The sequence below is a fragment of the Bufo gargarizans genome, chromosome 2 (assembly GCF_014858855.1).
Source record: "Bufo gargarizans isolate SCDJY-AF-19 chromosome 2, ASM1485885v1, whole genome shotgun sequence".
Classification (NCBI taxonomy): Eukaryota; Metazoa; Chordata; class Amphibia; order Anura; family Bufonidae; genus Bufo; species Bufo gargarizans.
In genome coordinates, this window is record NC_058081.1 from 221,903,229 (window position 1) to 221,921,241 (window position 18,013).

The following is an 18,013-nucleotide window of genomic DNA, read 5'->3' on the forward strand; positions in this document are numbered from 1 at the left end:
TGTAAGCTCCCCACACCACACACATATACCACACTACTCTACATGTACACATGCATGTGTACACACACACACACGTATCGCACACACAGACCAGGCTGAGCAGCAACTACTGTAAGCTCCCCACACTACACACATATACCACACTACTCTACACGTACGCATGCATGTACACACACACACACACACACACACACACAGATCACTCGGTCCAGAATGAGCAGTAACTACTGTAAGTTCCCCACACTACACACATATACAACACTACTCTACATGTACGCATGCATGCATGCACGCACGTACACACACACCACACACATATCGCACACACACACCACACACATATCGCACACACAGATCACCCAGTCCAGGCTGAGCAGTAACTACTGTAGGTTCCCCACACTACACACATATACCACACTACTCTACACGTACGTACGTATACACACACACACACCACGCACAGATCGCGCACACACAGATCACTCAGACCAGGCTGAGCAGCAACTACTGTAAGTTCCCCACACTACACACATATACCACACTACTCTACACATATACACATGCATGTACACACACGCACCACACAGATTGCGCACACACACAGATCACTCAGTCCAGGCTGAGCAGCAAATACTGTAAGTTCCCCTACACACATACCCCACTACTCTACACACATGCAAACACAGATCACACACATATTCCCTTTAACCCTGCCACGCACATCAATACCGCACATATGCGTGCACACACACCACACACACATATATTACGCACGCACACATATATCACACATACGCACGCACGCACACATACATACATGTAAGCACCCACACCCCACACACACAATCCATAGGGGGAGATTTATCAAGACAGTCATGTTGTGTGCCAGTTTTGATATCCCCTGTGCTGTTGGATACGTCATCAGAAATTTGGCGCATCCTCTGGCAGTCCATGCATCTAAACAGAAATCTACAAGCAAGATAAAGCGATCCAGCGCTCTAGCTTCTTGATAAAAAACCATAGGCTTTATTGAAAATGACAGCATGGCCTACCTACGTGTTTCGAACCCTGCTGTTCTTACTCATGTACAATTTCATACATTTATAAGAACAGTCACATAACTATACACACAATTGGGGGCTAATTAACCAGTTGGGTTAAAGGGGTTGTGTCACTTCAGGAAATAGCATTTATCACAGAGAGAAAGTTAATACCAGACCCTTACTAATGTATAGTGATTGTCCACATTGCCTCCTTTGCTGGCTGGATTCATTTTTCCATCACATTATACACTGCTCGTTTCCATGGTTACAGACCACCCTACAATCCATCATGCTTGCACAATGTAGGAAAAAACACCACCCTATGTGAGCTCCCACTGTCCCGGCCACTAGCCCTAGAGAGGCTAACGCTTTTTTCTATAGTGTGCAAGCACGACCCCGCTGATGGCTTGCAGGATGGTCTGTAACCATGGAAAGGAAACGAGTGGTGTATAATGTGATGTAAAAATGAATCCAGCCAGCAAAGGAAGCAATATGGACAATCACAATACAGTAGTAAGTGCCTGGTATTAACGTTCTCTACATGATTAATGTAATTTGCTGAAGTGAGAGACAACCCCTTTAACTCAGTGTTCAAACAGGAACATGCTTCCTCATAACCTTCTTAGTAACAAATATCCTCAGAAAAATGACCAGTAAACTGCATAATCATGAAAATTAATAGCATGCATATGCATGACGATTATTATCAAGTGTCCATTCACACGTCCACAAAATGGGTCCACATCCGTTCCGCAATTTTTTGCGGAACAGGTGTGGGTGGACCCATTCCTTTTCAATGGGGCCGGAATGTGCTATTCCACGTTTGCGTATCCGCGCTTCCGTTCCGCAAAAAAAAAAATAGAACATGTCCTATTGTCCGCAATTTCTATGAGAGTGCCGGCGATGTGCGGTACGCAATGAGGAACGCACATTGCTGGTGTCTGTTTTGCGGATCACATACGGACGTGTGAATGGACCCTAACCCTGAGAATTGTTAAACGGAAACCTACTGTAGCTTAGAGCTGCCATAGATTTCTGGCTTCTTTTGCGCCTGAAAATTGGCATAAATGAAGATAAATTTGTTGTGGCTGCCGGTCACGCCCCTTCCCAGCCTTGTCACACACCCTTGTGTAATAACTGCCTTTGCAACTTTTTTCTCCTAAAAAATAAATAAAATCAGGCTACCCCTTGCTGCTCCTTTTTTTTTTTTTTTTTTTTTTTTTAATATATGAAGGAATCCGTATTCTCATTAATGGCCAGAGAAACCCAATAGGTTGTGTGTTTGTATGGGTGACTTTGGTAACGTCGTGTGAACGCTCCCATTCTTCGCGCTCCCAATGGCCACCTCTACATTGTTTGTATCCTGAAGGTAAAGAATCATTAGACTGCCCTCCGTGGACACTTCCAGTTCACACTTGCCCTTCACCTCGGCTCTTTCTGGGTGTTTAGGCAGGGACGGGTGGCTTCACATTGACTTGTCAAGCTGTTGGTTTGCATTCCAGTCCAAGCATTTCATGACCTAGTCCATTGACTCCACTGCTCTGTGGCGGGGTAGCAGGTAAAGGGATCCGGCTGAAAATCCCTCCTTCTGCACGTTTTTATGAATAAGGCCAGTGTCTGCAGCAGTTAGGGCAGCGTGACCAAATCCTCCAGAAAACGTAACGCTAGCAGCAGGAGGGCCATTGTGGGACACAGCTGTGGGCGGTATGGGTTACTCCGCTGGAGATTGCTCATTCAACAGAAGCCCATGAAGGAGAACCAGGAGTGGAATTAATTCAGGAGGAAGAAATGATCCTGCCGGGAGAAGAATGGGGGAGAGGGAAACAATGGACTGCTGGCACGGACTGTCTGTGTTTATAGCCGTGCTAATAGGCCTCCAAATTATTTTACAATGTGGAGTTTAGTGGTTTATTACGGAGAAATGAAAACTGTTAACAGCTGGAAGGCCGCATTAAAGACTGCTGAGTGACTACGTAAAGCAAAAATGGAGCCTGCATACAGGGCGTAGCTCCAGAAGGGCTTTCCTACCTGGCACTGGCTATACATCTTAGGCAAGGTGACTTAAGATGATAGAATTCAGTGAAAGCTCTAATCTCTGCGTAGAATTTTTGGAAAAGCTCTTCTACAGGTAGCAATAAGCCTTGAAAGCTTCTTTATTTCCCCCCTGCAAACGCACAGAAGTTATTAATGTAGCATCTCCAGAAAGCAGTCGCTGCAGGAATGTAAATCTAATTACTGCACATAAACAGACTGTCTAATAACAGTCAGTGTGTGACAGATCGGAGTCCTGTGCTCTTCCACAGCACATCTGTAATCAGCATCATTATTACAGATTTCTTATTCATCCTCCTGTAGACCAGCACTAGAAATAAATAAATAAATATAAATATATATATATATATATATATATATATATATATATATATATATATATATATATATATCGCACACACTCTCGCTCGCACACACTCTCGCTCGCACACACTCTCGCTCGCACACACTCTCGCTCGCACACACTCTCGCTCGCACACAGCTCTCGCTCGCACTCGCTCTCGCACGCTCTCGCACGCTCTCGCTCTCTCTCGCACGCTCTCCACACTCTCGCTCTCGCTCTCTCTCGCACACTCTCGCTCTCGCTCTCTCTCGCACACTCTCGCTCTCGCTCTCTCTCGCACACTCTCGCTCTCGCTCTCTCTCGCACACTCTCGCTCTCGCTCTCTCTCGCACACTCTCACTCGCACACTCTCTCGCTCTCTATCGCACACTCTCGCTCTCTCGCACACTCTCGCTCTCTCGCACACTCTCGCTCTCTCGCACACACTCTCTCTCTCGCACACACTCTCTCTCTCGCACACACTCTCTCTCTCGCACACACTCTCTCTCTCGCACACACTCTCTCTCTCGCACACACACACACACACACACACCCCTACACAGCTGTTCAGTCCCAATCCCTTGAGTTCCCTTTGCATTGTGTGTGTGGAAATGCTCTTACTTTCCCTATTAAACATAGCCCTGAGTTCTACTGTTGTTTTTCTTCAATTTGATTTCACCAAACGTTTAAGTGATCGCCGATCACGATCATTCAGGATTTTTTTCCCGTCACATTTCTTCCTCGAATACGATGGGTCCCCGCTATCCTTCCAGTTTTTAATAATGCTTTGGGCAGTTCTTAACCCAATTTTAGTAGTTTCTGCAATCTCCTTACATGTTTTCTCTGACTGACGCATGCCAATGATTTGACCCTTCTCAAACAGACTAACATCTTTTCCACGACCACGAGATGTATCTTTGGACATGGTTGTTTAAGAAATGAGAAGCAACTCATTGCACCAGTTGGGGTTAAATAACTTGTTGCCAGCTGAAAGATAATCGCCCATGCAGTAATTATCCAATAGGAGGCTCATAACTATTTGCTTAGTTACATCCAGGTGGGGACTTTTTTTTTTTTTTTTTTGGACAGGCAGTGTATAAACCAGGAACGAGCTGCCCCATTGAAATGAATGGGATGGCTTCTTGTTATTACACCTGCTCACCAATGCGATGTCAATGGTGAGCAGGTAATTTTTTTTAATTTTTTTTTTTTATGAAACGTCTGTCCCCATCTGGAGCATCAATTCACCTCACTGCCCATGTCATTTAGTTAGTATGAATACGAAAATTCCAATGAATTATAGGCCACCAGCGTGGATTTAACTCTGAATTTAATTTATGAACCATACGTGTATTCTGGAGCTATAGTAAGAAGTGATCTTCTCGAAGAAGCTCCTGTCCATGTCGTCGTAATACTTCTCAATACCGGCTCTAACCCTATGTTTAGCTGCCGTGTTGTTAGAAATGCACTTTTGATGGTTTGGGAGAAGTCATGGCGCGTGAAACCTGGTGTAAACTATTCTTGACACTGGCGAGGACGAGAGCAGGAAGCGTTGTCACTGCTGAGGTTACACGCTTTAGGAATTTGTTTTGCTGCCAGCCGCAGATCCTCGTTTGAGGAAGGAAGTATTGAATTAGCAAATATTTGTAATGTCTTTAATGTAAGAAGCTAAAAGACCCAGACACCCCTTCATCTTGGAGATAAGTTATCAGCACTATAATGGTTCTCTCTTTTAAAGTAGTTCCCACATGTCCATGTGAAGACTCCAGAGTGCTCCGGTTTTTAGTTTTTTCTGCACTTCCAAAGATGTTCAATTGAAGATTGGTCTTAAAGAGAAAGCTAACAAGCCACTAAATGGTTAATCTGCAAATGGTCCTGTTGGTGCATACTCTAGACCAGTGGTGGCGAACCTATGGCACGGGTGCCAGAGGCGGCACTCAGAACCCTCTCTTTGGGCACCCGAACACTGAAAAAAGTCTATGGTATACCAATATGCCTTAGACTTTTCCTGCCATTCATCAGCACAGGGCGCACCATAAACAGCGTAGGCAGCGCACTGAATGTAGGCAGTATATTATAGCTAAATGATAAAGTACATTGAAGATATACCATATTGGACTATGGTATTCAGGGTAAATTGCCATGTCGGCACTTTGCGATAAATAAGTGGGTTTTGGGTTGCAGTTTGGGCACTCGGTCTCTAAAAGGTTCCCCATCACTGCTCTAGACCCTATGGGGAAAATGGAAGGTCTTGTCTCTCTTCACATCTATTATATATATTTTTTTTATTTTTTTATTTTTTACCCTTTCCCTCCTAACAGAGTTATCAGTAAAGTGGTATCTGCTCCAGACGCCAAAGGTGCTGCTCCGACATCCTTGCCTAAATCTCCTCCACCTGTCCCATCTCCGGCTCCTGCTCCAGTTCTTGTTGTCCCACCTCCCGTGCAGGCACCTCCTGCACCAGGCGACGGCATCGCCAGCTCCAAATCCAGCTCCCCCTGCCACTGGACCAAACACTGGCAACTCTAAAACACCGTATAGGAGTGTTGTCACAGAGACGGTCAGTACATATGTGGTAAGTGCTTTCCTTTTATTTTTTGTGTGTGTTGTATGGTTTTCATTTTGCTTACCTTCCTATTACTGTCAATAATTCTTACGTGTCCATAGTTTGGCCTTCTCTTCGTTACACCATTCTTCCTTCTCTCAGGACTCGTTAGACCAGTGGTTCTTAACCTGGGTTCGATCGAACCCCAGGGGTTCGGTGAGTCAGTCTCACGGGTTCGGCCGCCGGCCCTGGGGGGCCGCTTTGATAGGTGGCTGCCACAAGACAGGAAAATATTTATTTCTTGTTACTCAGACTCCTTTTGCGCCCGCTGCGGCTCATGATCAGAAGAGCCAAGCGAGCGCAATTATTTTGCTTCCGCCAGCCGCCGGATGTGAGCGGCATATGACGACATGACGTCATATCCGGCGGCTGCGCGGCGGCGGATCTAGTGACTGCACAGCATGGTGGCGGCGGCATCCTGTCCCTCCTGCACACAGACACCGGCATCACTGAGCTAAGCTGACCTGTTGTACTACAGGTAAGAGTAAGGGTCCATTCACACGTCCGTTGTTTCTTTCCTGATCTGTTCCGTTTTTTGCTGAACAGATCTGGACCAGATCTGGACCCATTCATTTTCAATGGGTCCTGAAAAAAATTCTGACATTGTGCTGTCCGTTTTTTTTCAGGACCCATTGAAAATGAATGGGTCCAGATCTGGTCCAGATCTGTTCAGCAAAAAACGGAACAGATCAGGAAACAAACAACGGACGTGTGAATGGACCCTAAAGGGGCTTGGAGGACCTATTGTGTATTGTATTTAAGGGGTCAGCATTGTATTGGAGGGGGGTTAGCAGTGTATTAGGCAAAGGAGGGATCATCAGTGTATTAGGGGAAGGGTTTTATTCACTTTGTGCACCTATGTATAAATATATACCTATGTTTTGAATTTGAAAAAAATCATATTTAATTTTTCCAATTAAGAAGGGTTCGGTGAATGCACATATGAAACTAGGTGGGGTTCAGTACCTCCAACAAGGTTAAGAACCACTGCGTTAGACACTAGGAATACAATTTTGAAAGATCAAGTAATGGGTTATGGGTCCATTCACACATCCGTAGTGTATTGCGAATCTGCCATACACCCGTCCGGCACCCCCATAGAACTGCCTATTCTTGTCCGCAATTGCGGACAAGAATAGGACATGTTCTATTTTTTCCCAAAGCTGCGGATTGGAAGATCGGGGCCGCACTCTGGAAATGCGGCTGCAGATGCGGAGAGCAGATAGTGTTCTCTCCGCATCCATTCCTGCCCCATTGAGAATGAATGGGTCTGCACCAGTTCCAGATATTGCGGAACGCATGTGGACCCATTCCACGGACGTGTGAATGGACCCTAAAGGTCTTAATGTTAGCAATGGACCGTATTAGCCATGCACCCAATTTCTTGTATACGAGAATGATGTTGGTAGGCCTTCCTTTGCATCATCCATTTAATTGAGGAACCAAGAAACAGGGCCTTTTTTAGGGCTATGGAGTCAGTGGAATTGTACTCTTGATGGTCTTTGTAGCTTTGCCTTTCTCATTCGAGAATGAATGTGCATTGTGATGTAAGTGCAAGATTACAGGTCCATGCGAGGACAGGATTCAAATGACTTAGGCTACTTTCACACCTGCGTTCGATCGGATCTGTTCTGAACTGATCCGCTCATATTAATGCAGACGGAGGCTCCGTTCAGAACGGATCCGTCTGCATTATAACTTAGAAAAATTTTCTAAGTGTGAAAGTAGCCTGAGCGGATCCGTTCAGACTTTACATTGAAAGTCAATGGGGGACGGATCCGCTTGAAGATTGAGCCATATGGTGTCATCTTCAAGCGGATCCGTCCCCATTGACTTACATTGTAAGTCGGAACGGATCCGCTCGCCTCCGCACGGCCAGGCGGACACCCGAACGCTGCTTGCAGCGTTCAGGTGTCCGCTCACTGAGCGGAGGCTGAGCGCTGGCAGACGGATGCATTCTCAGTGGATCCGCCTCCACTGAGAATGCATTAGGGCCAGACGGCTGCGTTCAGGGCCGCTCGTGAGCCCCTTCAAACGGAGCTCACGAGCGGACACCTGAACGCAGGTGTGAAAGGAGCCTTACTATGTCAATCACCTAAGACCAGGAGGAACTTTACAGACCCTGCACAGAACACCTAGGGCTGCACCTATGGGACCCACACCTCTCTGTAGAATAGGGGTTAATGACCACCATCCTGCCTGGTGAGGGGACTGCCACATCCAGATGGAGAATGAATGGAGAGGTGTCCACATGTGTCTTTGGAAATCTCTCCATCAATTTCTATTTAGGTTTTGGGAACAGTGGACCAGTAATCATGGATTTCTGTAGTAAATGCATGTCTGTGACATTAGTATGCTTTTTTCAGCACCTATTTTTGATGACCTGTCCTGTACCGCAGTCCAGGCTCTAGTAAATGCCCGCCGAGCAGTCGTCTTTAGTTACAGCAGTGGAAATGATAATTATAGCTGGCAGAACAATTTTTAACTGAGTGAACTTACTCAATTATCCAGCTTGAATGGGTTTAGTTTCTGGTTTTGTTTCACTTGGAGTTGAATTCAGAATGACAGGGATGTCATAAAGTAAATGGAAAGTTACTGAGTAACAACATGTTATACCCTTGATCTTATCAGCAGGTTGAGCTAGGGAGTTTGGCTAATAAGTAAAGATGCAATAAAAGTCTTACGCTATTGTGTGTATGTGATTGCCTCCAGTACGGATAGGGTCGCCTGTGCTCCACAAATATCTGGGTTCTGGGGAAGTCAGGATTATTAAAGGCATGTCTTACTCAATTCTGAGGCTTTGTCCTTGTATAATAGACGTACAGGGAATCTGTCACTAGGTACCGCCCTATCCAACTGTTTACACAGACACGTAGCTGTGGTTCACCTGATTAAAACGCTGATTTTCTTTTGTTGTTCCGAGACTCTTAATATGCAAATTAGGCCTCTAGTGCACTGAGGGCTTTGCCAATGCCTGGCCCTGTCACTCAAAGTAGTGAGGGAGGGGCTGGTCGCAGAATGGAGTGGAGCGTGGGTGCAAAAAGATCAAGGGGGACGCCCTCATTGCACAAAAGGCCTAATTTGCATATTAAGAAACTGTATCATAAGGCCTCATGCACGCAACCGTATTTTACGTCAACATCCGAGCCACATTTTTTTGCAGATCAGATGCGGACCTTTTTTATTTTAATGGGACGTCAAAGATGTGGACAGCACACCATACATCCGTTCCACAGTCCCTCAAACAAAGATAGAACATGTCCTATTTTTGTCCACTTTGCAGACAAAGATAGGACATTTCTATAGGAGTTTAAAAATATCCTGTCCATCTACCCTTCCGTTCATAGGTCTACCCTTCCGTTCATAGGTCTACCCTTCCGTTCATAGGTCTACCCTTCCGTTCATAGGTCTACCCTTCCGTTCATAGGTCTACCCTTCCGTTCATAGGTCTACCCTTCCGTTCATAGGTCTACCCTTCCGTTCATAGGTCTACCCTTCCGTTCATAGGTCTACCCTTCCATTCATAGGTCTACCCATAAATAATACTGCAGCTCTCCCAGATGTAGTTCAAATGTGTAGTGGTTTCTGATGAATAAAGGACAACACATTTGGGAATGCTGTAGTTTTTTTTTTTTTCTATTTTTATAGCTTTTGGACGTTGGTCATGTCCTCGGCTGCTGACACACCATCACCTTAATCTTTGTTTGTGCTGAGAGAGATCCGCTTCCAAGTGTCCGTTCCACAATTTATAGAACATGTCCTATTCTTGTCCATATTGAGGACAAGAATAGTTGTTTCTAGTAATGAGTGAGAAAAATGGGTTTGCACAAGGTGTCCATGTTTTGCGGATCCTTGGTTTGCAGACTGCAATAATGACAGTCATGTGCTTCAGACCTTAGTGTCTTCTAGTTTATTCTGGCCCTATATTGTACCCAGTAAGTTTAGTGCTCAAAGATTATATTTGTTTTGTCGGTCTTTGGAACCCTCTGGAATATTAAGATAATGATGTATAGTTGTACATAATACTACAATATTTTATACACTCATTTTTTTACAGATCCGTGATGAATGGGGTAATCAGATATGGATCTGTCCAGGTTGTAATAAACTCGATGATGGCAGTCCTATGGTTGGATGTGATGGATGCGATGACTGGTATCATTGGTAAGCAAATTATGTTAGAGGAAATCATTTAATGCTTTATACCATTATTTTGATGGAGGGAATGACAAACATCAAATGGGTTGCCATATGGCAATATTTTGGTGGATTCACTGAATAGCATAGAAAATGTTCTTCACCGATGTGTTCTTACATTGGTAGGCATCTTCCTATGTGAGAGTAGTATGGACTCTTAAATGACTTGGTTATTAAGTAGTATTTTGATCCTTTATTTTGTATTTGTGTGATGTGACCTTTTAGTGAATATCTTGCTATGAAATGCATGATTTAACATATTTTCGCTCAACCAGTACACTGGGTATTAAGTATTGCTCTCTATATGTGCAAATCTCCCAAGTAAAGAGCTTGTTTGGAGTAGAGATACCTGAAAATCTCTTGGTCAGATTCGCCATTTATAAACACAATGCTTATTCTACACCTTTAAATATGCTGATAATGGTCAGGAAGCTAAGAGGCTTTGTTTATCTGCACAGTGCAAAAATGGAGTAATGCTGATTGACAGGAAAGTTAAACTTGCAGAGATTGACCAGAGATCAGGCGCTTCATATTTTTCAGCGCTATTGCGGCTTTACTTTTTGCACAGTATATTAACAAGCTTCTAGGAAACCTGTTAAATTTATCTACATAGAAATGTATATTTTTATGTATTTTCAAGTAGATTACACTTTGCAGGAATTTTACATGTATGTTCGGCTGCTTGTCCAAAGTCTATTTCATGGGTTTTTCCATTTTTTAGATATTGATGACCTGACCTTAGGATAGGTTATCCATATATGATCAGTGGGGGTCTGACACCCAGCACACCCACCAATCAGCTATTCTCAGCAACCTCTGATGCCGGAAAAACACAGTAGACAGAGCCAGCAGCAGAAAGATCCATTCATAGTGTCCATTTCAGCTTTAAGGCCCCCGTACACATTCTGCTACTGTCAGTCTAACCTACCTTTTTCAGCAGATCCTGTGTATTGGGAGCTCCCGACTCCCAACTTTGAATTTTAGCACCCATGGTGTTTGGCAGTGGCCTTCTCCTCCAGGAGTGATAGCAGTCATCAGAACAGCTATGGGTAGCACGGTTAGCACTAAATGATCATAATGATTTCAGTCCCTGTCTACTATTATACTGTGCTCCTGTGTACTGAACATTTACACTTGTTATGGAGATTTCTATTTTCCGCATAAAGCATTACATACATAGTACATGAGGCCGAAAAGACATTTGTCCATCCAGTTTGGCTTGTCATCCTGCAAGTTGATCCAGAGGAAGGCAAAAAAAAAAACCTGTGGGGTAGAAGCCAATTTTCCTCACTTATGGGGAATAAAAAATTCCTTCCCGACTCCAATCAGATAACTCCCTGGATCAACGACCCCTCTCTAGTAGCTATAGCCTGTAATATTATTACACTCCAGAAATACATCCAGGCCCCTCTTGAATTCCTTTATTGTACTCACCATCACCACCTCCTCAGACAGAGAGTTCCATAGTCTCACTGCTCTTACCGTAAAGAATCCTCTTCTATGTTTGTGTACAAACCTTCTTTCCTCCAGACGCAGAGGATGTCCCCTCGTCACAGTCCTGGGAATGAATAGATGATGGGAGAGATCTCTGTACTGTCCTCTGATATATTTATACATAGTATTTAGATCTCCCCTCAGTTGTCTTTTTTCTAACGTGAATAACCCTAATTTTGATAATCTTTCAGGGTACTGTAGTTGCCCCATTCCAGTTATTACTTTAGTTGCCCTCCTCTGGGCCCTCTCCAGCTCTGCTATGATTGCCTTGTTCACTGGAGCCCAGAACTGTACACAGTACTGCATGTGTGGTCTGACTAGTGATTTGTAAAGTGGTAGGACTAGGTTCTCATCACAGGCATCTATGCCCCTTCTGATGCAACCCATTATCTTATTGGCCTTGGCAGCAGCTGCCTGACACTGGTTTCTACAGCTTAGTTTGCTGTTTATTAAAATTCCTAGATCCTCCCCCATGTCACTGTTACCCAGTGTTTTACCATTTAGTATGTACGGGTGACTTGCATTATTCCTTCCCATGTGCATAACTTTACATTTGTCAGTGTTAAAACCTCACTGCCACTTATCTTCCCAAGCCTCCTGTCTATCCACTCTTCAGTGTTAATTACGTTACACAGTTTAGTGTCATCTGCGAAAATTGATATTTTACTGTGCAAGCCTTCTACAAGATCATTAATAAATATATTGAAGAGAATAGGGCCCAATACTGACCCCTGAGGTACTCCACTAGTGACAGTGACCCAATCTGAGTGTGTACCGTTAATAACCACCCTCTGTTTTCTATCACTGAGCCAGTTACTTACCCACTTACAGACGTTTTCTCCCAGTTCAAGCATTCTCATTTTATATACTAACCTTTTATGTTAGTGGATATCTCTTCAGGGGGTCATTTAATGGCTGGTGAATGTTTATATATCCCTCAAAATGGCTGCCTCTTCAGCACATCCATGATGGGTACATTTAAATTCATTACTATCGTGGCAGCTCAGCTATTTACTTTTGAGGCTATGTATTCTGTGTATTTTCGCTCTTGTATCTTGTTCTTATTTTTTTCAATCGGTTTCCTTTTCAGGCCTTGTGTTGGATTAACAGCGGAGCCATCAGCAGATAAGTGGTTTTGTACAAAGTGTGATGGCAAGAAGAAAGATAAAAAGCACAAAAAAAGGAAGCACAAAGCTCACTGAGACTTCCAGGGAACATTTTTTGGCTTAAAATGTCTGTGCTTCATCTAATGGAGGAGCTTATGGCTTACTTTTTTCTGGGTTGCTCTGTAAAGCGAGCATGTAGAAGGCCTCAGAATAAAATCTAGAACAGCCACGTGAAGCTCCGCCACAAGGCATGGGACGATGAGGGCGCTGTGAACTCTCTCCACTTTCCACGCCAGTGCTCTTTTTTTCTTGTATGATAGATATACTTCGTCTTCACAAGTTGAACTTGTAGCCTATTTGATAAATCTGTAAAATGTAGTGAATGATTTTAAAAAAAGACTCTAAGGAGACTGGACCCATTTCACTCTCGATATATTTGCTGTACCGGATGATAACTGTATGAAAAGAAGTTCTACTCCTGTACCAATATTTGTGTCAAGTCCATATTTTGTTATAAAAATATATAAACCATCTTTTTCCATTTGGTGTCTTTTTTTTTTTTCCTAGTATAAATAAATGACTCTTGCTTTGTGAAATATATATATATATTTTTAAAGAAATGTTTCTATTCTCTCCACTTCTTTCCGAGACTTTTTTTTTTTTTTTCATTGATATTTGTAATATATTTTAGATTTGTTTTTGCTCTTATGTTATTTTTTTTTTTTAACCATGTGTCTAAACATCAGTGTGCACATACTTGGCATTTATTGGTCTCCTCGTCCCTTAGGCTTTTGCACCAAATTGGGTGCAGATTCCCAATCAGAACAGTATATTTCCATGTAAATCCAAATAATGTGCTTATTGTGTCAGCCTATTTTACATTGCCACTTAAAGCAGTGTCACTTATTTGTTATCTTTCATCTGAAAGTATGATTTGTACATATTAAAGGTGTGTCTGAAATCTACCGTCTGCTGGAATTTGCTTTTATCAGGTTTGTTGCATCTTTCGGGCAGCACCCAGTTTACATTAATGCTTATTATTTATATGCTTTGCGGGTGGGTGAAATTATATGCTACATACAATACCTATTACTCTCCCGGTCGACTCTCCTACCGCCCTTTTACACAGTCGCACATGCAATTTTCGGCAACGAACCCGAATATTGCTGATAATGGCCTTATTGTGAGCAGTGGGGAGAACTGCATTTACATTCAGGAATCATCTCTGTATGAGGATGGACACAGGACGATATGCAGCTGGCTACTGTCCCTATGAACACTTGTCCCCGAACTTTGCCTCGGTCTCCAGCCCATCTGAGAGAACCTTTTAGAACTGGACAGCGCAACATGTTATCACTTGGGATAGCATGACTTGGGGGATGTTCACATGTGGCAGATTTTTTTTCCACATTTTTATGACTCATTCAGATGCAATTTTTGCAACACATCTGCCATTTACTTTTATGAGAAATGTAGTTTGTAGGAAAAGCCACTGGGGTGAATGACCCCAGGGGTGTCATTTAGCTTTGCACATGTAAAAATCATATTGTTGCAGATATGATTGTGGATTTGTGGATTGAATCTAATGGTAGAAATCCGTGACCAATCCACAAGATAATGGAAATACTGCAGATTTGAAAGTCCGACATGGATTGACTTCATATATTATATCCAGAAAACCATCCACCCTTTGACTATTAAATGGAAAAAAAAAGTGCGTGTATATACGCATGCAAGAATAATGCATATACAGTAGGCTGTTGAAATGATGACACTTTAGTGTCCCTTTAAAAAAAAAAAAAAAAACGGGTGGATGGTTTTCTGGATCTAATTTTTTGAAGTCCCGCCATGTATTCTTCTTTCTGTCCTGGCTCCTTAACTTCCTCCTTTGTTTGGACTTTTAGCACAGGGAACAGCCTCTTGCCTTTCTCACTATGACCAGAGAGGGAAGGGGGTGAGTGAGTAAATTAGAGCATCACACATTACACTGATGGTGCAATGCTCTTTTGTGGACATCTATATCTAGGCCTATCAAGAGAACAATAGAGCTGCCATACTGTTATCCGAATTATACTCCAACTAGTATACTAACAGCAGCATCTCCTCACAGCAGTAATAAACTGACAATGGGTTACTTATATATGTAGACCAAATAACCTTGATTGCATACATTAAACCCCTCAGATGATGTGGTCAAACATGACCGTGGGATCGGGGGAGCCGGACAGTGTGTGGGGTAGCCTTGGTCCTCCTGTCGTACATAACTTCCTTTGAAAACCCTGCCTGTGGTAAGGCTCCATAGGAACATAGAGGGTCATTTGTCAAACTGATGTAAAGTAGAACTGGCTTAGTTGCCCATAACAACCAATCAGATTCTACCTTTCATTTTGGACAGCTACTTTGGAAAAAAAAAAGGTGGAATCTGATTGGTTGCTATGGGCAACTAAGCCAGTTCTACTCTGCACCAGTTTGATAAATGACCCCCATAGTGTCTCATAGACTCCGATGCTAATGCATGGGGGTCTAGGAGAGAAGCAATCTGATGATTGCTTGTTTATACTTCGCTTGGGCAATTAAAAAAATAAAAATTAATAAGTTTTCAAAAATCAAAAAACATATAAAAATTCTAATCACCCTCTTTCCCCCAAATCAGCACGAGCAACAAAAAATTGAACATCATGGGCATTACCACATGCGAAAACATTTGTACAATTAAAATATCCCATGCAGCAAATATCAAAATGGCTGATTTTGCCATTTTTGGTTGCCTTACCTCCCACAAAAAGTTTCATGAAAATGATCAAAAAGTCATGCACACCACAGAAATGGTATCAACAAAAACTACTGATTAATTTTTAATGGTATAGCACTGACTAAATTTAAAAAGAAAAGCGGACTATGATTATTACTTTATTTTTTATTTTTAAATAGACCTTTATGACTGAATTGTCTCTAAGGAAACATAAATATGCCATTTTCTGACATTATCTGTTATGCCCAACTGCTAGCTACATAGCGAATTTTACCAGCCACTGTAGTGGCAATTTGGGTAAAATGTCTTTTAATTATGTAAAAAAAAAATGGCCCATTTAGGAAAATAGTATATTTCAGTAAATCGGTGTGTGTATACATAAAATATATTTATTTGGGAGATACGTCTCTCATTCTGGATTATTGGACAGCCATAGGATTATGCTAATTAACTGCAAGACCCCTCGGAATGGAATTGTCTTTTGTGGATTCTGCTCAGATTTTGCTCTTGGAAATTCCAACAACCTGCAGTTAAGTAGTAGAACAGCTGCCAGACCTTCAGAATATCTGGATGATCAGATGCTGGGGAAAGGGGTTTTGTTATATTAAGGCTCTTAAAGAGGTGTGCTAGTTGTTAGAAGTTATCCCTTACCCACAGGATAGGGGATAACTATTAGATCAGTGGGGGTCCTACTGCAGGGACCCCCACTGATCACGAGAATGGGGGCCCTGTACCCCTGAAATGAGCGGAGAGGCCGGTCGGGCATGCGTCTGCTTGCTCCATTTCTATGGGAGTTCAGGAGATGAGTACAAGTGCTTGGCTATCTCTGGAACTCCCATAGAAATGAATGGAATGGCCACACGCATGCCCAACTGGCCGCTCCATCAATTCAGGGGGGCTGCAGGAGTTACAGGGTCTCTGTTCTCGCGATCAGCGGTAGGACCCATCTAACAACTGGAATGCACCTTTAAATGGTAAAAATTAGTATATATAATATCTATTCTTGCGCTCTTCACATATTGTGACTTTGAAGCGACATGGATTTCATTATGAAGATGAATAATGATCTCTGTAACAATTATTGTTTTATGTTCAATAAAATGTTTATCTCAAATGTTAAAATTTACATTGGAAGTTAGTAGAAGCACTTATAATGATGGTTGGATGTGCTGTTTTAATTCCCTTTTTTTTTGTAAACTTTGCTTGTATTTAATTAAAATCAAATCTTTTTATCATGAAGTGGTATTTTAGCTTCATTCTAATGTTTAAAACCCAGTATATGCATCTTCACCGTTTTAGACGCTTATGGCATATATCCGCAGGTTATCCCTTATATGTCTGATAGGTGTAGGTCCCAGAAGTATGGTCCACATTTTATCAGACATTGTGCCATATCCTGTAGATATGCCATAGATATAGAAGACGGGAATACCCCTTTAACAGTGTCTTTATTATGAAATGTGGTGTGGAGATACTTTATTTAAAGGGACACTATAAAATGTCACATTATAAGCCTATATGTTAATATTTTTTATTTTTTTTAAATATAATCTTGTATTCTAGTGTTTGGACTTTTAACACGACAAATGACCTCCCTGTTCACTGTGACCAGAGAGGCAAGGGGCATGAATGACTCCATTAGAACATCACACATTGCACTAATAGGTGCGGAGCTCTTCTGTGGGCTATCTTTATAAAGAGACGAATAGAGCTATCATACTGTTATCCTGATTCTACATCTACTATTATACTAACAGATAACTTCTTCCCATTTTTTATGGAAGTGTCCCATATTGCTAATTGTTATATTCAGAGCTAATTACCCTTGAGTTGTTGCAGCAAAAAAGCAAGATCCTGTGATTTCACTTTAAAATTCTTGTTTGCTCATCCTTCATGTTGGTGTTATTTTTAGAAAGGTAACTTAGGGATCTATGCAATACTTTGCAAACCAACAATTTGCCAGGAATCTTACAACCAATGCAAAAATTAAATCATGAAAAAGTAATACTGTTCACATCTGCCCTGTGTGTACGTGGCTTTAAAGGGTTTGACCTGGAGGTGGTAATTTGCACCCCAGCTTGGGATACTTGTGGAGAAATCCATGCAAACCTGCTATGCGCCACACTATTTATGCTCCCTGCTTTTCTAGTCTGACAAAATCTGGGCACATCACCTCTAAGTCACATGGCGCTTGGGGGGGACACCTTACCTCGAGGCCAGACATTGGCTGCAGTGGTGCAAGCGGCGCCGCCTGTACGGAATTTGACAGATGGGGCTGGAACAGAGCTGTGGAGAGCATGTAAGTATGGATTTCTCCACAGGTATTGCAGGCTGGGGTGCACATTTTTCCTGGGTAACCCCTTTAAGATGAGACTCCTTTACCCTGTGCTGTCAGGGTGACCATATAAGACTTTTTTCTGTAAATGGAGAAATTATATTTTG

At 42.6% G+C, this 18,013-nt stretch overlaps 1 protein-coding gene across 1 annotated transcript in view; it reads left to right on the plus strand.

Moving 5' to 3' along the window:
* TAF3 (TATA-box binding protein associated factor 3) overlaps nucleotides 1–13,352 on the plus strand; it is a 112,745-nt gene extending 99,393 nt beyond the window's left edge. The window contains 4 exon segments of the mRNA XM_044280046.1: nucleotides 5,739–5,870; nucleotides 5,872–5,992; nucleotides 10,080–10,186; nucleotides 12,804–13,352. Of these exon segments, the coding sequence (XP_044135981.1) occupies nucleotides 5,739–5,870; nucleotides 5,872–5,992; nucleotides 10,080–10,186; nucleotides 12,804–12,915 (472 nt within the window). The 3' untranslated portion in view covers nucleotides 12,916–13,352.
* Nucleotides 13,353–18,013: the final 4,661 nt, after the last annotated feature.